Source organism: Ovis canadensis, chromosome 4, assembly GCF_042477335.2.
Source record: "Ovis canadensis isolate MfBH-ARS-UI-01 breed Bighorn chromosome 4, ARS-UI_OviCan_v2, whole genome shotgun sequence".
NCBI lineage: Eukaryota > Metazoa > Chordata > Mammalia > Artiodactyla > Bovidae > Ovis > Ovis canadensis.
The window spans coordinates 105,900,664-105,924,306 of record NC_091248.1 but is presented as its reverse complement, the minus strand read 5'-3'; the positions used below and the strand labels follow the sequence as shown (position 1 = coordinate 105,924,306).

The window sequence follows — 23,643 nt, the reverse complement described above, 5'->3', positions numbered from 1 at the left end:
TCAATAAAGCATTGTTTTGAAGTATCTTCTCTTACGCTATGCAACAAAAACAAAGCATTTCTCGATCAGATTATGATATGTAATGAAAAGTGGATTTTGTACCACAACTGGCAATGGCAAGCTCTGTGGTTGAACCGAGAAGTTCCAAAGCACTTCCCAAAGCCAAACTTGCACCAAAAAAATATCATGGTCACTGTTTGGTTGTCTGCGGCCTGTCTGTTCCACTATGGCTTTCTGAATCCCAGCAAAACCATTACATCTGAGAACAACGCTCAGCATATTGATGAGATGCACCAAAAACTGCAATGCCTGAAGCTGGCATTGGTCAATGGAAAGGGCCCAATTCTGCACAATACCCAACTGCAGGTCACACAACTAATGCTTGCTTCAAAAGTCAAATGAATTGGACTATTTGCCTCATCTGCCATATTCACCTGACCTCTCACCAATCCCAACTGACTATTACTTCTCTAAGCATCTTGACAACTTTTTTCGCAGGGGAAATGCTTCAACAACTAGCAGGAGGCAGAAAATATTTTCCAAGAGTTCATCAAATCTACAAGCACAGATTTTTACGCTACAGGAATAAGCAAACTTATTTCTTATTGCAAAAATTATGTTGATTGTAATGGTTCCTATTTTGATTAATAAAGATGTGTTTGGGCCTAGTTATAATGAAAAAATTCACAGTCCAAAACCGCAGTTACTTTTGTACCAACTTACTACCACTAGACCCTTCTCCCTTTGCATAGATGCTCAGTCCTGACCTTCATGTTCATTATTTAACATTCCATCATTAAAAGTCAACATTAAACATTAACATCACTGCTTTAAAGAAAGATAAAATCACTGAGATCTCATGGGTTAACTTAAGTAAAGGATAACCTTATGTTTGTGCATATCCACAGTGTCTACCAAGCACTAAGGACTTAAAACTGGTTGATGGTGTTGGTGATAATGTGAGTGGAGGTGATGATGAGGTACAATTGTCCTGAAAGTGCGGGAAGGCCAAGGAGGGAAGGTTGACCAAGACCCAGTACTAGGTGTCTAGGAGGACCAGGTTAGGTTAGAAAGCACTCTGCTCTACTAATGTGGAACTTGCAGTCAACAGCAAACTTGGGAGGTAGATCTCTCTAGGGGTCTAAGTCAATACTGAGATTTTAAATTGTCTGGAGCTGAGTTTTGAAAGGCAAACGCAACAAGGAAAATGAGAAACAAAAGCTTCACAACCTATGAAATTAGGTTCAGTTAATGAATGAGAAGGGTGACATATGCAAGTTTACAGAAATTCCCAAGGCAGGGTCCGATATTCCTCAGGACATATTTTTGGTGGTGCTCTGACCTGGGACATAGGAATGCCAGAAGCAGTTGAAAAGAGAGAGTTGATGATGGCCTGGACAGAGAACTAACTTTGTATTTTCACAGACATATTTAGAATCACTTTAAAACACGTCTACTTGCTCTTCATTCTTTAATTAGCTTTTTAATCCAATGAGTTTCTGTAAAACATAACTTGAAAATGACAACAGGTTTTTTTCTCTAATGATCATGAATAATACACCCAGTTCTCTTTTTAAATGAACCAAGAAATTTATCCCTGATTAAAACTAATTTCTATATAGCATTCCAGTACAAAACCATGCTAATTAATACACTGGGAAATTTTTATGAACATAAATTTGAAACATGTACCTCTGTTTTTAAGATGAAAGTGTTATTCTTTGCTGTACTTGTGATACACGTACCAGAACACATGAGAAATTGTTCTTTGGTAATTGATGTAAAGCCTAAAATAAACTAATTGCAAAATGGAGACTTAAATCCCTTGTTAATATGCATACTCAAAATATACTATATAGTTACAAAAAGGGAGCAATTGTTCTAATATACATTATTTTAAGAATTCCTAATGACTTTTGGAAAAAAATGTGCTTTTAGCTATTTAAAGGTTTTCAAAATTTAAGGTTAAATTATATAAGAATATCAGTGGAATGAACATTATCTCAACCATTTGTTTTCGTACAAGTTATTTTCATTTTAACCAAAATGATTTTGTCTACAACATTATATTCCATTGTATGGATGTGTCATGATTTCTCCATACCTTGACTGATATACATTTATATTGTTTCTATTTTTCCTGTATTAAAGAAAAATGGCCTAAAGATTCATATATCTGCATCCATTTAGATTGTCAACTTTTTCCCATTACCCTAGTACAGAAGCAGTAGTACAGTTAATGTATTGATACATGTGTCTTTGTACACATGTATACCTGTGCATGTATACACTTTGTATCTGCTCATTTTCATAGTATAAATGTCTTTTATTGGGCCAAAGAATAAGTGTGTTAAATCTTCAAAATTTGCCTCCAGAATGGTTGTAAATTTAAATTTTTATCCACAGAGTACGAAAGTATCAGTTTTACCCCACCTTTACCCGTAATGTTTATTTTTAGATCAAATGAACATTCATGTCTCATTGATTTTTTTATTACTAATTAGATCGATCATTGCATATACTGTAATTATATCTATTACTGTAATTGTATATATTTTACTTTCAGATTTTCTGTTCATTTCCCAGTTGTGCTAGAGTGCTAAAGGTTTCTTATTATTTTCAAGAACTCCTTGCATATTGAGAGTATTAATCCCTTCTTATATTTCTCTAGACTGATTCTCTTTAAAATTATTTTTGATACACAAAAATTATACATTTTATGTTGTTAAAATTGTTGATTATTTCCCTAGTAGTTTTTACTTGATGTCATGCTTAAAAAGCATTTATGATTACACAAATATAAAAATATTTCTCTATATTTCATCTAGGCCATGTGCAATAATAAAGAATTCTCTAAATTTTTTCTGAGAGAAGGCTTGACATATCTTCTAGTTTTGAAATTTATTGACATCCCCTAAATAGTACTCTATAATTTTAGTTTCAGCTATCTTTGACTCAAGAATTAATTAACATGAACACTTAATTATTTTTTTCTGAATCTTTAGAGGTTTTCGATGTTTGTCTTCCTTACCTTGCTTTAATTTTTCATCATTTTAAAATTTATGTTAAAAATTTCTGTCTAATAGTGATCAGAGAATATGAATTGAGAGTTCTAGTTTATGATAATTATTCATATTTTATTTGGAGCAGAAAATAATTTTTATAAGTATTTTATATATATTTGAAATAAAACCTAATTTAATAGTTATTGTTTTCATCCATTTAATAGGTCAGCTTCTGAAAGTGATACACAAAAGTCAAACTATACTTTTATTTTTAAATTTATGACAGTTTTTTACTTACATATATCACTGTTTCTTTTAATTATGCTCCACATTTTTATGCACGCAGCATAGAGGAGAAACACCTCAAATCAACATGATAACATAGACAATTCATATTTATAAGAGTGGCATAATATACATTGATAGTTTGTGTAATTACAGAAAATCAGATCCATTATAAATAAATGATTTGATATCCTGTTTTAAATTCAATATATAAATTATTATAAGAAATGAGTAGATCTCTCCTAATTAGATATTTTATCCATTTCTTTAGACACTTTGACATTTATTCCTGTAGTATTATCTGTCTTTAACTTTCTGTGATTCTATAAATATTAACAAAATATTAATTCTGAAATACATTGAAAGACTGTATGTTAATGATATTTTAAACAATCAATTTTACAAAGGCATATATAACCCAAGGTAAAAGAACAGTTTAATATTTGGCAAGAAATAAAGTAATAACTCAACTGGTAAGAGGTGAATTTTAACTTTATTTTACTCTTCAGAAACATGTTCATAATAAAAAAGTAAATTAAGCTTTTTGGCTTAAAAATATAATGTGATCCTAATCCCAGATAGTTATATTTCATAAACTGGGAATTCTGACAGAAGCCTGACAAATATAAAATTTAGAAATGCATAGAAAAGCTGCTTTAAAGAAGTAGATGAAGACAATTCTGTTTGTGACCTATTTTGTCTGGGTTCATAGACCCACAGGGAGGATTCATATTCTCCAAGGGCATAATAGCAAAGCTAAGTATAGCATTCAGTTAATTCACAGAATTATACAACAGTTAAAGTACTGTCCTTCAATATATCCTTCCTTTTTTAGATAATTAATGTATTTCTCTTTTCTTTCATTCTTTTATTTATTATTTCTACCTTTCCTTCATTCATTAAGAGAGGCTTCCTTACTTCCTCTCTTCCTCATCCTCTCCCTTTTCTCTTTGTCTCTTTTTCTCCTCTTGGCTCCTTTGCAAGTGACACATCCTTATCATTGTTCTATGCAAGGTCCACTTTCATTTATTTAATTAGTTAGTTTGATTGCTTCAAAGAATCCAGGAAGCATCTATGAAAATATTCCCCTGCCCCCAAAAGCTCATACTGATACAAAGCAGTATCCAAAAATATATTTTCGTCACTAATCCATCCTTACATCCCTACTGAACAGTCAACGTTCCTACCTTTTAAATTGATTTGTGTTGCATTTGTTTTTGTTGTTGTTCAGTTGCTAAGTCATGTACCACTTTTTGTGACCCCCATGGACTCAGCACACCAGGCTGCATATGACTTGCATAAGTATTCTCCAAAAAGCATGCAAATTTTAAAAATTCTGATTGTGTGTGTGTGTGTGTGTGTGTGTGTGTGTGTTAGTTCCTTAGTCCTGTCCTACTCTTTGCAACCCATAGACTGTAGCCCACCAGGCCCCTCCATCCATGGGATTCTCCAGGCAAGAACACTGGAGTGGGTTGCCATTTCCTTCTCCAAAAGGAACTATAGAAAGAAAGAAAGTGAAGTCACTCAGTCATGCCTGACTCTTTGTAACCCCATGGACTGTAGCCTACCAGGTTCCTCCATCCATGGAATTTTCCAGGCAAGAGTACTGGAGTAGGTTGCTATTTCCTTCTCCTCTAATCATGTATACCTTTGTATACATGTGTTTTTGGTAGTCCTTTTTTTTACTCAATATTATATTGCTAAAATTCATCCATGTTTATGGCTGTCTATAGTTCATTCACTTTGGCTGCAGTATAATATTCTATTGTATAAATAGTTCACATACCGGAATTGACTTATTCATTCTTTTGACTGTGTCTGAAATAACTCCAGGTGAGTTCAACAAAACTTTCAAGGAAGATATTATTACAATTTTACAAAAACTCTTGCAGAGAGAGGGAAAAAAGGAATATTTTCCAAGTTATTCTATTTGGCCAGTATAGCCCTGAAACCAAGACAAAAAGGAAATTTTAAGAAAGGAGCATTATGGATCTATCTCACATGTGAGTATGAATATAAAATTTCTAAAAAAATATTAGCTGACTGAATCCAACAGTGCAAAAAAAAAAAAATTGAAATCAAGTTAGATCCATCCCATGACAAACTTCCATGACATAACTGAAAATGTATGAATGTAATTCATCACAATAACAGATTAAAAGAAAAGTATTTTGTCTTAAAAGATGCCATAAAATACATAGCTCATATTAAAAACATACTCATGATAAAAATCCTAATACATTTAGGATGAAAGGGACTTAAACCAATAAGAAAAGAAATGCCTATAAAATGCCTAGATCAAACATAACCCTAAATGAGGAATGTGAAAAATATTCACTTAAGACTGGCAGTATAGGATGTCCATTACTGTCACTTCATGTCAAAATTACACTGAAGATTCTAGATAGTGCAATAAAAAAAGAAGAAAGAAAAAGATTACAGTCATAAGAATTGTTAGCGAGAAAATGAAATTTCAATTATTTGCAGTGAACATGATTCTTCACATAGAAATCTAAGAAATTTTAAGAATTTACAGATATAAGTCCTGAAGTATATAGAGTTTGCAAAAGTTTTCAGCCTTAAAACTACTGACATTTTGAACTAGATAATTCTTTATTAACGGTGGCTCCCCTGTGCATTGTGGAAAGTGCATTGTGGAAAGTTTATTAGCACCTCTGGCCTCTTCCACCAATCACCAGTAGTTCCACTCCCCCAACTGCAACATCCAAAAATGTCTCTGATGCTGTTGCTAAGTTGCTTCAGTCATATCCCACTCTTTGTGACCCTATGAATAGTAGCCAGCCAGGCTCCTCTGTCAATGGGATTCTCCAGAAAAGAATACTGGAGTGGATTGCTATGCCCTCCTCCAAGCGCTCTTCCTAACCTAGGGATTGAACTTGCCCTCTCTTATGTCTCCTGCATTGGCAGGCATGTTCTTCACCACTAGCACCACCTGGGATTGCAAACCTATCTCTATACTTTGCTAATACCCCAGGGGATGGAATCACCTCCAACGGAGAACCCCTAGACTAAATAAAAGACTAATGCAAAACAAAACAACCCCAGCTGAATTCTCTATACTAGCAGCAAATAGTAGATAATATAATTTAGGACACCATTTGCAATAGCATCAGAGAATATTAATTACCTAAGAGTAAGTCTATAAAAAAGTTTAAGCGCTATGGAAAGATTACAAGACTGTATAAATATTGCAGAAGTAGATCTGAACAACTGAGAGACAACTTATTATAGGAAGATATTATTAGGATATCAAATCTTCCTCAATTAATTTATAGATTTTATATATTTTTCCAATCATCATCTAAATATAATTGTCCATGGAACTTAAAAAATGGTTCTAAATTGTGTACAGAAGAGTTGAAAGCAAAGAGAAGTCAGAATGCTTCTGAGAAAAAGAGCAGGGAGTGGGAACTTGTCATACCATTATCAGTCTTAAGGAACTTTAGTAATTCATACAGTCTGATGTAGAATCAAAGACACACAAAGGAATTAATGGAATAAGAGGGAAAGGCCAAAGAAAAAAGACACATTCCTCTATTTAACTTAGGTATAAAGCATCTGTCCAGTCATTTAGAAAAAGGGAGTAGTGCTGATTATCAACATAAACACATGAAAAAGGTGAAATTATTTCCCACCCTCACACCATAAGCCAACTATGTGCAGATTAAAAAAACGCAAATATCAAAAGCAAAATTTTAAAGCTCTTAGTAAGCAGTTATTATAAAAATTGATAAATTTGGCTATTTTAAATCCAGATTTAAAACACATTGGATCAGATATTCAGAGACCTCCTGCTGGTACACAGCAAATTTTATCTGTTACAGATAAAATGCTTAATTAAATCTTATCACGGAAGTCATATGTGGTCTTCCCAGGTGGTGCTAGTGGTGAAGAACCTGACTGCCAATGCCGGAGACTTAAGATACACATACATACATATGTATGTATGTATATACAATTCAGTTCAGTTCATTTCAGTCGCTCAGTCATGTCCGACTCTTTGCGACCCCATGAATCGCAGCACGCCAGGCCTCCCTGTCCGTCACCAACTATATATATGTATACATATATATATGTATGTATATGGTATTAAATGCCTCCCAAATAGAAACAATAAAGGGCTTAACTTGTTCTGGAAAAAGAGAGGAATTCTGTCAGAGAATGAACCTATACTGAGATCTGAGTATTGCAACACATTTTGATATGTTTCCAAATTCCTTTTAAAATGTATTACTTACAAATGCCCTACTTATTACATATTCTCAGAGAACTAACTCTCAAGATAGAGGAGTAGAAGAGCGTTCCATTTCTTTCTTTTGAACAAACATTTGATATTTTAATCGTCTCGCAGGTCACTTTTCTTAGAAAAGATTTTATTTAAACCTCCTAATTCATCTGCTTCCCTGAAATGTATATCACTAAATAATGGAGCTTTTCTCATATTAAACATTCAATCACCTTATTTGAGTACCATCAGTGCAATTACAGGCTGTGTTTCTACTTCTCAAATAGTGCTATTCATTTATGGTAATGATACTTTTCATTTTTAAAACACTTTTAATGCAAGATCATAAGGACATTTCCACAATAGAAAGTACTATTGTCAGTTCAGTTTCTTGATAACAAAATCAAGAAGGAGGGTTGGCTGAGAGAATTAGAAATCCCATTTGACTGTATTCCTTGTCCTATTAGTTTCACATGCTCACATGATCAGTTAAAGAAAACCTTTCAGATTATTTTTTCTTACAGATTATTATAAAATATTGAGTATAGTTTTTTTCTGCTATAAGGTAGGCCTATGTTGTTTATCTATTTTATATTAATACTGTGTGTCTGTGTGTGTGTATGAGAGAGTGTGTGTGTGTTTAGTCATGTCCCACTGCTTGCCAACCCCATGGACTGTAGCCCAACAGGCTCCTCTGTCCATGGGATTCTCCCGGCAAGAATACTGGAGTGGGTTGCCATTTCCTATTCCACAGGATCATCCCCACCTGGGGACTGAACCCACGTCTCCTGAGTCTTATGCATTGGCAAGCAGTTTCTTTACCCCTGCTCCACCTGGGAAGCCCATTAGTCATATGTAATATGTTAAATGATGAGAAGGACCTGGGTCATGCAAAGATCCAATTCAGAAGAACATTTGAGAAAGAAAGAGAGTGGGTTATAGGGAGAGAGAGTGGGGAGAGAGAGGCAGAGAATTCAGAGAAACAGAGCAAAAAAAAACCCCAAGTTCTAAAATAGGGCAAATTTCATGCGTCTGAGGAACAGACAGAAGCACAGGGTAGATGAAATATGGAAATGAGTGACTGGAGCATTAACAAGGCCTTTTGGGCCATGATAAACATTCTGTGTTTTATTCTAGCGGAATGGGAAGCCACTGCATGGTTTTAGGGGGAAGAACCATCTGATTTGATGTGTGTTTCACAGTCTCACTCTGGCCACAGGATGGAGAGTGGATAGTTGTTGGTCACTTTGAACACACGTACCAGCTAGCAGATCAGGGAGAGGTCAGCTGTAGCTTGGACCAATGCAGAGGAGAGGAAATGGAGAGAACGGGACAATTCTGGACATGTTTTGCAGACAAGATGTGTTGATGTCTTAGATGTGGGCTTCTGTTTGTTTTATTTTTACTGCTGGAGCAGTTTGAATTTTATCTTAGGATCTCATCTCCAGTTGTGGCATCCACTGAACCACTGGTCAGGCTTGGATGGATCTGCAGCTCTTTAGGGGAGAAACTAGTGAAGGCAGGGGTGGGTCTTTCAGACCTGCACTGTTAAATATGGATGACAGTTGAGCATTTGAAATACCACTAATTCAAATGTAATGATCTGTAAGTCTAAATTATATATAGAATTTTGAAGATGTGATATATAAAAATGAGTAAAATATCTCATTAACATTTGTGTGTATGTGTGTGTGTGTGTGTGTGTTAGTTGCTCAGTCGTGTCTGACTGTGTATAATACATGGACTGTAGCCTGCCAGGCTTCTTTGTCCATGAAATCCTCCAGGCAAGAATACTGGAGTGAGGTGCTGTTCCCTTTTCTAGGGTATCTTCCTGACCCAGGGATCGAAGTTGGATCTCCTGCATTGCAGGAAATTTTTTTACCATCTGAGCCACCAGGGAATTGGTTATATTTTGATATCATAATACATTACATATGATAGGTTACACAAAAGCTTTAATGAAAATAATTTTTATTTATTTTAATTTTTTAAGCTTTATTTATTGGATGATTGGTTTATCTGGCCTTGCCATGAGGCTTGCAGAATCTTAGTTCCCTGAACCCACACCCTTGGTACTGAAAGCATGGAGTCCTAACCACTGCACCACCAGAGAGTTCCTTAAACTTCTTTAAAGAATAACTTTATATTTATAGAAAAAAATGAGCAGACAGTATAGAAAGTTCACTTATTTCATACCTTCAAAGACACATTTTCTCCAGTAATTGACATTTTGTATTAGTGTTGTTGTTGTTCAATCACTGAGTCATTTCTGACTCTTTGCGACCCCATGGATTGCAGCATGCCAGGATTCCCTGCCCTTCACTATCTCCCGGAGTTTGCTCAAGTTCATATCCATTGAGTCATTGATGCCATCCAGCCATCTCAACCTCTGTCACCCCCTTCTCTTCCTGCCTTCAATCTTTCCCAGCCTCAAGGTCTTTTCCAATGAGTTGGGCTCTTTGCATCAGGTGGCCAAAGTATTGGAGCTTCAGCTTTAGCATCAGTCCTTCCAAAGAATATTCAAGGTTGTTTTCTTTTAGGATTGACTGGTTTGATCTCCTTTCAGTCCAAGAGACTCTCAAGAGTCTTCTCCAGCACCACAGTTCAAAAGCATAAATGTTTTGGTACTCAGCCTTTTTTATGGTCCAACTGTCCCATACTACAGGATTACTGGAAACACCATAACTTTTACTACATGGACCTTTATCAGCAAAAGGATGTCTCTGCTGTCTAGGTTTGTCATAGCTTTTCTTCCAAGGAGCAGGTGTCTTTTAATTTCATGGCTGCAGTCAGCATCCACTGTGATTCTGGAGCCCAAGAAAATAAAATCTGTCACTATTTCCATTTTTTTTTTCCCATCTCTTTGACATGAAGTGATGGGACTGGATGCCATGATTTTGAATGTTGAGTTTTAAGCCAGCTTTTTCACTCTCTTCTTTCACCCACATCAAGAGTCTTTTTAGTTCCTCTTCACTTTCTTCTTATTTTTAATATAGTACATTCATTACAACTAATGAACCAGTGTTGACACATTGCTGTTAGCTAAAGTCCACAATTTTTGTTCACTCTTTGTGTTTTGCCATTATATGTGTAGTTTTAACTTAGGTTTCCAATGACTGAATGGATAAACAATCCTCAGTTCCTCATTAAGAGGGGAAAGACTGTGAGGAACATGTTTGGAAATGAAAAAAAAAATCAAGTGTTGTTTCTGGACAGATAAAGTGGAAGATGGTTATCAGAAAACCAAGTGGAGATACAGGTAATTGGATAAATCTACGCTCAGGGCTAGGATGTATACATTTGAGACTCATCAGTGGAGCTAAGGGGTTATATGTCAAGTTAGCAGTGTCTGATGAGTTAATAGGAAACAAGAAAATGGAATGTGAGGACAGCTCATTCAAAAAAACTTTCTTTTTAACTGTTAAGGAGAATGGATAAATGAAACTGTAAGGTTATAATGAGATTTATTGGCTTGCTTCTTCTTCTTCTTCTTCTTTTTTTTTTTAACATGAGAGCTATGAGAACTCAGTTGTAAACTGAAGGGACTACCATAGGCAGTCTAAATCTATTGACATGACAGAACAAAAAGATGAGACTGAAAGTGCCTGGAGAGGGAGAGGGAAGGAGGTCCTAGCACCAGTGGAGGAACACACCTTTGATTGGATCGGGGCTTGTGTGTTTCAGCAGGAGGGATCATTTGAGCATAGATACAGGTAGGCTATAGGTTCTCTGGGGGAATGAGGAGGGAGTCTTTGTCTTATTGATGCTATTTTTTTTTTTTTTTCAGTGAGAAAGTCTGAGATGAGCTGAAGTGGCAGGGGTGGAAGATGTTGGATGTGTGAGGCATGAAACAGTCATCCAGAAGTGGGGGAAGTGTGATAGGATCAACACAGAACAGTGTTGACTATATATTTGAATCTGAGGTCACATCAGGCATTAAGAGGTTTTTTTTTTTGATGTGGACCATTTTTTTTTTAATTTTTATTTTTACTTTATTTTACTTTACAATACTGTATTGGTTTGCCATACATTGACATGAATCCACCGTGGGTGTACATGAGTTCCCAATCCTGAACCCCTCTTTATTGAAATTGTTACAATATTGCTTCTGTTTCCTGTTTCCGATTTTTTTGGCTGGGAGGCACATGGGATCTTATCTCCCTCACCAGGTATCAAACTGACACCCCTGAATTGGAAGGCAAAGTCTTAATCACTGGACTACCAGGGAAATCCCTGAGGTCACGCATTTAAAGTAAAAGCAGAGCACAGGGTCGGGACTAGATAAGGCAAATGGGATACCTAATGTGCAGAATTGAAGGAGGCACTGAAACTCAGAGTCACGCCCCAGGCATCTCATGTGCTTCAATCTGGTCCTGACTTTACCAGCCAGTTGCATGATTTTTCTTTTAGCAATATTGAGCTGCTTGTGTTAAAAAAAGAGGATATACAGTTGAGTTCAATCTTGAGTGTTTTGGCAGAGGAATAAAATCGGACAGAGGGAGAAGTAAGTACAGAGGGCATTTGCAAGGAAAATCATAGAACCTATGAAGACTAGGAGGGAAGAGAAATTATCATGGGGGTGAAATACAATGAGAAATTGGGGTAATAAAAGAATCAATAAATTTAGGGGCTCATAGAATTCTTGCAGTGAGGGTGGAAGGCAGGATACAGAGAGCAAAGTTTGGGAGATGCAGTAGTTAGTGAGTGTAGAGTCTTATCAAGAGAGCAGCTGGTGAGATGCATGAAAAGAATGAAAACTGGAAGTATAAGCGTCAGCTAATGTAGAGGCCAGGATGCAGAGTCACTCAGGTGTATGATGAAGCCACCAGAAATGATAAACAGAAATATGGATGGAAGGGAATATAGTGAGTCAAATGCTAAAGTTTTTAATGAACCGAGACTAAGTAACAGATATGTAAGAGTAGTCTGACTGATCACTAAATAATTAAACTCTAGTATGATTCTAATTCAAATATACAGTTCTCTTTATTGATTGCCATGAACACTTGATAAAAATAAATTGGATAAGAAAAGGGAAAGCATGAATAATTGAGATTCTGTTGCAAGTTGCTATTTCCTCTGGCAGTTTAGTCAATGACTTCCATCTCATATATTCTTTTTTAAGGGTGCTAAAAATTAATATGTTAACTGATTTTATTTTTAGCCTTCTTATTTTTTCTGCTTACCAGATAGCACAGGTGGTTATGAGAAGAAAAATGGATAGTTTTGTAGCAAGGAAGAGAAAGCAAAGCGATAAACATGACTATACTATACACTGAGTGGCTTATACTTATAAATATATTTATAATGTATACACATAGAGGTGAATGAATTACTCTTGCATTGCTCTTTGCATTGTGGAAATAAGAAAATGTAGACCAAGGGAGCATAAGTGTAAGCAAGGGAATGGATAATGATATGATAGCGTTCATCTACTGCGTACCTGTTGTGTGCCAGTCACACACTGAGTGCTTGAAGTGCATCGTCTTATGCAACCCTTGTAATAGCCCAGGAGGGCTGGGGTTATAATGTTCTCTTGACAATTGACAGAACAGGTTTTGGGAGAATAACTTGCCTGGATCACACAGGTAACCGGCAAAGTGAGAAATCAAACCCCAGTTTCCAAATCCCAAGTGCATACTCTTCCCCAGAACAATATTCAACAGAGTCAACATTTTCAAATAAAATCTTCATTGGTTGGATCATTTTTCTTACAAAAGCACATTGGAGTGTGACTTGCCTAGTAATCAAAGTAAAGTTATTTCCATGCATTTCCATGCAGAAAATATCCAAGGTGATATAGAGACTCTGAGAGCACTATCTGACTAGTAAAAGTTCCCTCTGCCTCCATGTTCTTTGGTTTCATTTCTCCCCTAGCCCACATTGATTGAAGGGTATATAAAAAATTGGTGTACTTCAAAATTTCTGAAATAAAGTCTAGGAGGAAAGAAACAGGAAAATTTCCTAGAGCATAGTTTATTATATATGTATGAATTTAGCCTAAAAATATTTGTATTCTTGTGTTTTTAGTAAAACATAATACATTGATGGATATATTGAAAAATCTATACTATCAAGATTTTTTTTTTTTCTGGACAAAATCCCACTTAATTCTGTTTTTCAAGGTGCCCAGTCTCAGTACTAAAGATGACCTTTTAAGTTTCTACTTGTAGAAATTAGTAAACAACATAGCCCCTCATGGCTTCCCTGGTGGCACAGTCAGTAAAGAATCCTCCAGAAATGCAGGAGACTTCCTATAATACGGGATACTCAGGTTTAATCCCTGAGTTAGAAAGATCCCCTGGAGAAGGGAATGGCAGCACACTCCACTGTTCTTGCCAGGGACATCCCATGGACGGAGGAGCCTGGTGTGCTACCATCCTTGGGGCTGCAGAGAGTCGGACACAGCTGAGCGACTAAACCACCACCACCATAGCCCCTCATGGCTACTCTAGGTGTTCTTTGTTACACAGACCACAGTACCAGGGCAATTCTTTGAAATAAAACAATATGAATTGAATCAGTTCTTGGCTGAAAGGGTTGAAGTAATTCAACTGCAAACCTAGCCCAATATCAGAAATCAGATTAATAAAACAAGTTGCGAAAGAAGTTTCTAACGCTACACCAATGACAGTGAAAAAGGGACTGATTTGGTCCCTTCATTTGTTACTATAAAAAAAGGAAAGATGATATAAGTGAAGTGATAATGTTACAAAGGGGGTGAACATGGATTTGTTTGGGATTGATTAGTGGGTGCTTCTTTCGTGTGATTTACTGTTTGCATACTAAATATTGAACAGTCTTTGGTGTAGTGCCCACAATAAGAAATGCAATCTGCCTTCATTAAGGAGACTACAGTTTTGTGAGGAAGGCAGAGGATCCACCCAGTACTGAGCACATAATAAGCTCTCAATGAATATTGGTTGGGTGGATATTTTGATTAGGGTTGGGGATGATTGTACAGTGTATGGATGGTAGTGATGGTAGTGGCATGAGAGACCAGGACAGAACATGAAGAGGCCTTGGAGCCCTGCTCCAGGGTTAGAAGATAAGGTTCCTTACAGGCGTGCCTTTAATACACATCTTGAAGGAAATATACAGAGAAGAAGAGAAGAAGAGTTAGAACAAAGGAGTAAGAAAACTTATAGAAAATAACATGTGTAAAACAGGATGGTGAGAAAGAGTATGATGAGCTTAAAGAACTAGATTTTAAGTATATGTGACCTTGTGTTGGAAGAGGAGAACAAAAATTAGAAAGAGTGACTTCAGATAAGCCATACAAGCTCACTGAGTTTTCTGTTCACATACAGACCCTGGATCTCAAACAGAGGACTGCCATAAAACAATAAGGACAATAATAGCTAATATTTGTATAACGCTTACTATTTACTGAATATTTCTTGTGTGTTGATTCGTTTAATCCTCACATATCCCTCTGAGGTGGGAAGTAAAATTAGTCCATTTTAAAAATGAGCTGAATGAGGTACAGGGAAATAAAGTAACTAGCCTGAGATCATCTGTCTAATAAGTGTCAGTGCTGGGGTTGGAATCCAATGATCTGGCTCCCAAACCCACATTTCTAGTATATTATAATTTAGTGTATATGAATATATTTACTTATTTATAGTGTTTATGATTTAGTATACTGCCTTTTCATGAAATGCCAAATTTAGTATAACTTGTTATCAGTTCAATTCAGTTCAGTCACTCAGTCGTGTCCGACTCTTTGCAACCCTATGACTAATCACAGCATGCCAGGCCTCTCTGTCCATCACCAACTCCCGGAGTTCACTCAAACTCACGTCCATATAGTCGGTGATGCCATCCAGCCATCTCATCCTCTGTTGTCCCCTTCCCCTCCCTGCCCCCAATCCCTCCCAGCATCAGAGTCTTTTCGAATGAGTCAACTCTTCGCATGAGGTGGCCAAAGTACTGGCATTTCAGCTTTAGCATCAGTCCTTCCAATGAACACCCAGAACTGATCTCCTTTAGGATGGACTGGTTGGATCTCCTTGCAGTCCAAGGGACTCAAGAGTCTTCTCCAACACCACAGTTCAAAAGCATCAGTTCTTCGGCGCTCAGCTTTCTTCACAGTCCAACTCTCACATCCATACATGACCCCTGGAAAAGCCATAGCCTTCACTAGACGGACCTTTGTTGGCAAAGTAATGTCTCTGCTTTTGAATATGCTATCTAGGTTGGTCATTTTCCTTCCAAGGAGTAAGTGTCTTTTAATTTCATGGCTGCAATCACAATCTGCAGTGATTTTGGAGCCCCCCCAAAAATGAAGTCTGACACTGTTTTCACTGTTTCCCCATTTATTTCCCATGAAGTGATGGGACCAGATGCCATGATCTTCATTTTCTGAATGTTGAGCTTTAAGCCAACTTTTTCACTCTCCTCTTTCACTTTCATTAAGCGGCTTTTTAGTTCCTCTTCACTTTCTGCCATAAGGGTGGTGTCATCTGCATATCTGAGGTTATTGATATTTCTCCCGGCAATCTTGATTCCAGCTTGTACTTCCTCCAGCCCAGCGTTTCTCATGATGTACTCTGCATATAAGTTCAATAAGCAGGGTGACAATATACAGCCTTGATGTACCCCTTTTTCTATTTGGAGCCAGTCTGTTGTTCCATGTTTAGTTCTAACTGATGCCTCCTGACCTGCATGGTTGAATTATCTAAGTTTGGTGGGGAGTACTTCCGCGGTGGCTCAGTAGTAAAGAACCTGCCTGCCTATGCAGGAGACACAGGTTCAGTCCTGGAATGGGAAGATCCCCGAAGAAAGAAATGGCAACCCACTGCAATATTCTTGCCTGGGAAATCCCATGGATAGAGGGGCCTGCAGACTATACAGTCTGTGGGGTACAACTTAGTGACTAAGCAACAACAATCTAAGCTGGGCAATTATTTTTATGATAATATAGTTCTAATTCACTTGACTTCCAATATAATTTTCCAAGTTGGAAAAAGAGCTATGGAAACAGCTGGCACACTAGGAATTATATATAACTCAGAGTATATTCATGAGAATATGTTACACAAGTGACATTCTCCTAAAACACTGGGAGGCTGTTGTAGGAGATAAGGAGCTATTAAGTGAGGAATATGACAACATTGGGAAAGTTAGAAAAACATAAATATTCCTTTATTCACAGAGTATATGATATCAGAATTTTAAAGTCGTATCAAGTTAGGACTTGATATTAATGTGAAATTCATAACTTGTATATATATATATATACACATATATTTATATATATATTGTCATCTTGTAATCTCTTACCCATTGAATTTCCATAATCCATTGTCTAGACATTACTTAAAGGATTTTCATTATCCTATCTATTACTCTGTATTGGTGTCTGCCAAGAATACATATGGGGTGAATCATCATCATTATTATCATAATATTTAATTACCATCTGCATTGTTCTTTGCACTTGAAAAGTATTTAAGTTTCATAACAACTCTATGAGAAAAATATTATTATTACTCCCATTTTAATTAGCCTGCTCAGGATCGGGGCTTGCCTGGTGACTCAGTGGTAAAGAATCCACCTGCCAATGGAGGAGATGCAGGTTCAGTCCCTGGGTTGGGAAGATCCCCTGGAAGAGGAAATTGCTACCTACTCCAGTATTCTTGACTAGGAAATCCCATGGACAGAGGAGCCTGGTGGGCTCCAGTCCATGGGGTCTCAGAAGATCTGGACTTGAATAAAAACAATAGCAACCACTGCTCAGGGTCACTAAGAGTAAGAAAATATTTTGATCAGTTGTGACACAGGGGTTTCCACTTGTGTATCTAATGAATAGCTAAGAGATAGGAGAGCTCCTGTTTTATTCCCCAATTCCCTATTTCTTGATTTATATCTAAAGTTATTTCCCATGTGAACTGATAATAATTTAAATGCATATAGATTTTTGAGACTTCTAAATATGTTCATCTTTGTTGTTAAGTCCCTATGTGACAACTGAAGAAAAGAGATATAAAGTTGTGAAAATACATGCAGAAGCCAAGTGAGCATGAGTGAGCAGCCCTTGTCTCTCATAACAGTGCTCTTTCCTCCATGCTGTGCCAGTTTCTTGGGCCCTTAACAGTGTTTGTAGATGCCAGGTAGCTCATCCAAGATTTCACACTGTGTTCAAATTTTAACAAGATTCCAGAGAACAGAAAATGAATTGAAATTCTCCAGCCAAGAATACTGGAGTGGATAGCCATTTCCTTCTTCAGGGAATCTTCCTGACCTAGGGATCAAACCCATTGCAGGCAGATTCTTTACTGTAATCTGAGCCACCAAGGAAGCCCAACAAACTGTGGAAAAATTTTAAAGACATGGAAATACCAGACCACTTTACCTGTCTCCTGAGAAACTTGTATGCAGGTCAAGAAGCAACAGTTAGAACCAGACATGGAACAATGGACCGGTTCAAAACTGGGAAAGGATTACATCAAGGCGGTATACCATCACCCTCCTTATTTAACTTATATACAGAGTACATCATGAGAAAAGCCAGGTTGGATGAGTTACAAGCTGTAATCAAGATTACCAGGAGAAATATCAACAACCTCAGATATGCAAATAATACCACTCTAATGGCAGAAAGTCTTACTATCTCAGTGGTGGCTCAGATAGTAAAGAATCTGCCGGCAGTGCAGGAGACCAGGGTTTGATTCCTCAGGAAGATCCCCTGGAGAAGGGAATGGCAGCCCTCTCCAGTATTCTTGACTGGAGAATCCCTTGAACAGAGGAGCCCGGCGGACTACAGTTCATGGGGTCACAAAGAGTCGGACACCACTGAGTAACTAACAATGGCAGAAAGCAAAGAGGAGCTAAAGAGCTTCTTGATGAAAGTGAAAGAGGTTAGTGAAAAAGCTGGCTTAAATTCCATTCAAAAAGCTAAGATCATGGCATCTGGTCCCATTACTTCATGGCAAGTAGAAGGGAAAAAAGTGAAAACAGTGTCAGATTTTATTTCTTGGGCTCCAAAATCACTGCAGACAGTGACTGCAGCCATGAAATTAAAAGACGCTTGCTCCTTGGAAGGAAAGCTATGACAAACTTAGACAGTGTATTAAAAACCAGAGACATCACTTTGATGACAGAAGTCCATAGAGTCAAAGCTATGGTTTTGCCAGTAGTCTTGTACAGATTTGAGAGCTGGACAATAACAAAGGCTGAGTGCCGAGCAATTGATGCCTTCAAACTTTGGTGCTGGCGAAGACTCGTGAGAACCCCTTGGACGGCAAGGAGATCAAATCAGTCAATACTAAAGGAAATAAACCCTGAATATTTATTGGAAGGACTGATGCTGAAGCTGAATCTCCAATACTTTGGCCACTTGATGTGAAGAACTGTCTCATTGGAAAGACCTTGATGCTGGGAAGGATTGAAGGCAGGAGGAGAAGAGGGTAACAGAAGATAAGATAGTTGGATGGCATCATCAACTCAAAGGGCTTGAGTCTGAGAAAACTCCAGCAGATAGTAAAGCAAATGGAAGCCTGGTGTGCTGCAGTCTATGAGGCTGCAAAGAGTCAAACACAACTGAGTGACTGAACAATTAGAGAACAGAGGCTATTAGATTTCTCTCCTTGAAATAGGAGGAAAGTGTCCTAAATGCTGCTGTGTGATTCTGATTTTATTTGTTTGCAAGTTACTGTTTTAGGTCATCATTTTGTTTGATAAGTTAAATGTTTTAGACTTTTGTGATTTTTAGTTTTCTTTAAAAACTCCACAAGTAGAATAAGACAGTGGCCCGCAACCTTTTTGTCACCAGGGACCAGTTTCTTGGAAGACAATTTTTCCATGGACTCTGAATTGGTGGGGCAAATGGATTTTTGGATGATTCAAGCACATTACATTTATTGTGCACTTTATTTCTATTAGCATTATATCAGTTCCACCTCAGATCGTTAGACATTAGTTCCCAGAGATGGGGGACCCCTGGAATAAGAAATTCATTATACGATGGAACTATATAGAGTTGAAATGTATAAGTATTAATAGTACATATATTTTTGGAGAGTACAATATGGAAAAGAAAAAGCAAATAGGGGACAATTTCTTGAATAGTATAGAAACTAAACCTGGTATAAGGTAAGAAGAAATTCAGGAAATGGAACATGCAGAGACAAGATAGGCACAAAGGAAATAAATTAATGTTTAGGTGAATTTGTTAAGATAGCAAAGTATAAGGCAAGAAGGGAGCGGGATGTGAGCAATATCTAAAGACTGTTAGAGAAAAGGAAGTTCTATATAGATATTGAGGCTATAGATGGAACAAGAAAACATTATGTATCGAGATCATTTCCTATCCTGAAAACCTGTGATTATTGTTGAAGTTAAGATTTTCTTAACAGAATGGAGCGGAAAATCAGTTTGAGGGAGAGCTGTGGTTTCAGATCTTTGGGGACTGATAAGACTAAATAGTTCCAGGGTTATTAATATATATTAAATGTTAACTAAATTTGTTGCCTCCAATCAATTGTGTTACTATCTCTACACTAAAAGGAGATTTGGTCTTGGGATGGGATTTTTTATGATATTTATATACAATTAGTTTATAAATCCAAAACATCATCATACATACAGTACCATGCATAAAATAGATAGCTAGAGAGAAGCTGAATATAACACAGGAAGCCCAGCCTGGTGCTCTGTGATGACCTAGAGGGGTTGAATGAGGGGAGGAGGGTAGCTCAAAAATGAGGGGGTATATGTATCATCATGGCTGATTTACATTGTTGTATGGCAAAAACCAACACAACATTGTAAAGCAATTTTCCTCCAAATAAAAAATGATATTTGCATGTTTTTTGAATGCTTAAATTAGAGGGAAATAGCAAAAACAAAAGGAGAGAGAGAGAAATCCTGTGATTATGTAAACGTTGATGAGGGAAAGTGAAAGTGAGCAGAAGCTATTAAGAGAAAAAGATGAAAGCTTCTGAGAGAAATGGTAGTTTAGAAAAGCTGACTTTTCTTGCATCCTGCCACCCCATCACTATTACACTGTCACAGTGAATTGGGGGCTCTTCTGTGATTTGAGCAGAGGTGGGACTTCTCAGTGATCACTGCCTCGCCCACTAAGAGGGTCCAAACAGTAGCCCATGTTGATAAATTCTTGGGCAGAGGTAGCAAAAGCAGCATCTTAGGAGTGAGATTGTTATTGTTATTATTTTTATTTGGCCACATTGCATAGCATGTGGAATCTTAGTTACCAGACCAGGGATCGGACCCACACCCCCTGCATTGGAAGCATCGAACCTCTGGACCACCAGGGAAGCCAGGAAGAAACACTGAATGGGGCTATCGATCCAGATGGCCTTCAAGTCCAAACAAAGTAAAATCTAGGGCATCTGTCTGGGACGTTCCCCTGCCACATTTTGAGTTACCGATCATAGTTTATATTGTACAATAGCTGTTATGCTTCGAGGAATTTACACTCTTCTCTATTAACTGTCGTTCTCTGTAGCTGGTATTAGCTGTCTAGCCTATCAACTTGTATTTATTTAACTGTTATATACATTGCCTAACTTGGATGCTCATCATTTACTTTCTAATGTGTGTAATGAGGCAGGTCTTCTTGAATGTACATCTGGGCTTCTTTTCATGTCAGAGATACTATGCTATCAAGAATGACCTTGTATGGATTGTAATCTTCATATCTCTTACTATGCACAATATATTTTTATCTACTATTTTTTTCTTAGGGAAAAATAAGCCCAGTAGGCTATCTCACTGGAAAGTTATTAACATTGTTTTCTAAACATTTACAGGTAGTGCTGGTACGCCAGTCACTTTTAATGAAAATGGAGATGCTCCTGGTCGTTATGACATCTTCCAGTACCAAATAACCAACAAAAGTACAGAATACAAAATCATTGGGCACTGGACCAATCAGCTTCATCTAAAAGCAAGTATCAGTATGATCTTACGTTTATGTCTATGGTTCTCAAGGAGCGATGCTTTACTTTTAAGTGTATTATATCAATATACTATTCATTAGAATTGATTTTCTTATAAGCCGACTTTAAGAAAATGTATGATTTGATCCTTCGTCAACCTTAAAATGCGATGGAAAATCTTAAGTGTCTCTGGAGAAATCTGGTATCTGTAGGGGTTTAATGAAGATCTCATTTCCTTTTAAGTGACTATATAAACATTTTGGAAATTTTATACTTTTCTGAAAGACTCACTTGTTCAAATGTTTATACCGTATGTGTGTATGTATGTATATGTGTGGATGTTGGGGAGGAGGGGTGAGAATGTGCTGTGAATGACCAAGTTGGTGCTTAAAAATAAGTGTTTTTCACATTTGCCATAAGTTGAGATCTATGGCTGCATCTGATGGATGCAAGTGAAACAGGGTCCTCATTTATATTACCTTTTTGAATCACAACACCAGAGAAACTTAATGTACCCAAAAGAGATGTTTAGATCTTTTAACAATCCATAGGGCTGCCTGCCATCCCCATCTCCTGGAAAGTCATCAAGGTCCACAGATTTTGTTGTTCCTACAAGTAGCCATGTGAGGACAACTTGGAGACTGGATGGAAGCAAGGTCCCAGGATGGGTCCCACCCTGAGGGGTCCCACCCTGAGATGTCCCACTTGGGTCCCAAGTGGGATGGTGCCAAAGGCAATTGGCATCTGCCTGCCCAGTGCCATGCTGTACCAACGCCCTGGGCTCTGTCTTCTCCTGCTGGGACCTGGTGGGGGTGGCATGTGGATGAAAGCAGCAGGAGAAACTCTAGCAGATGCGTATGGTGGGCAGGCAGCCCTCCAGAGGGACTATCCTAGGGAACGGGGTCTTTGAGGACCCTGGGGAGTGGTGTCTGGTACCAGCACCCACTAATCAGAAGGGGCTCTGGAGCAGGAAGCTAATCCTGAACTTGATGGATGGGGAGGCCCAGAAAGTCCCAAGGTATAGGACTGGTGGTGGCTGCATGGCAGGGGTGTAGAAGTGTTGGAGAAGCATCTGCTTACCACTGGGTAAGGAGTTATTTCAGATTTAAGAGCTTGGAATGCCATATCCATGCACACTGACTCCTTCCGGTACAGAGAAATAAGGAGAGTGCCTGGGAGTCTCAGCTGAGGGTCAGAGTTCCTTTATACATGAACATCGATGTCCGTAATACATTCACGTATCCATCTGTAACACTGGGCTCTTTACAGGGACTGAGTGGCCAAGGAATCACTACAACAGCAGTGTTTCCTCTGTAGGCAGTAAGGAGCCTTTACAATGTGTCAAATAAAACTAGAAGCATATTATTCTATGGTTCTTTTGTCATAGTATTTCACTCTTTCTTCTAATAAGAGCCTCTATTCTTCTTGATTCTCAAAGCTACCATAACGCTGTGAGAGTTGAGTTCATTTCTTAAATGAATAATTAAGGTCCTTTCCTAGCTACAGCTTATCCTAGCTGGAAGGTAGTGATGTATGTCATCCATGAGGGTGGGGAGAGAGATCATTCTGGTCTGTGGGTGTGTTACACGTGTGTGTGCTTATTTATGTCTGAACCCATTCAGAGAACATCAATTTAGTGTGGTGTTTTTAATATGTTTTTCACTTCTCAATGTCCAAATATAGCCCCTGAAATGCTACGTTTATACAGCAACAGTTACAACAATTCTCAGCAAAGCAGATCATAAGAAATAACAAAACTAGGATATTTACGATTTATTGTCTATGTTTGACTTCCTGATAATTATCATAGTTCTGCATTCAATAATGTGCAAAGACAACTTATTTTGCAACTATTATTATGGTATGTAAGACCACATATCTACAGCTTACTGCCTCTAGGAACCTGATGAAACTTCATCCTCCAGCAACCCAAATTAACATTTACCAAAACAAAACTTTGATAACTCTACAGGTTATTGATACTAACCTGGACATCTATAGTTTCTTGGCCAAAGTCCTTTTGACAGCAGACCTCTCTGAAATCAAATAATTGAACACAACAAAGAAAATTTGCTAAGGGTTAAAATGGGGAAGCTTCTTTTTATCTGACTTTTATAAATGCCGACCTGCTTACTATCGTCTTTTGATTATGGATTTGAATAACGAAGTTTAATGGTTGAAAAATCCACGCACATATATATAA

General features: G+C 37.5%; 1 protein-coding gene across 2 annotated transcripts in view; it reads left to right on the top strand.

Moving 5' to 3' along the window:
- Positions 1 to 23,643, top strand: part of GRM8 (glutamate metabotropic receptor 8) — an 883,624-nt gene that overhangs the window by 667,565 nt on the left and 192,416 nt on the right. For both annotated transcript variants that reach the window (XM_069588313.1, XM_069588314.1), the window contains exon 8: positions 21,312 to 21,448. In XM_069588313.1, coding sequence (XP_069444414.1) covers positions 21,312 to 21,448 — 137 coding nt within the window. The remainder of the gene's footprint in view (positions 1 to 21,311; positions 21,449 to 23,643) is intronic.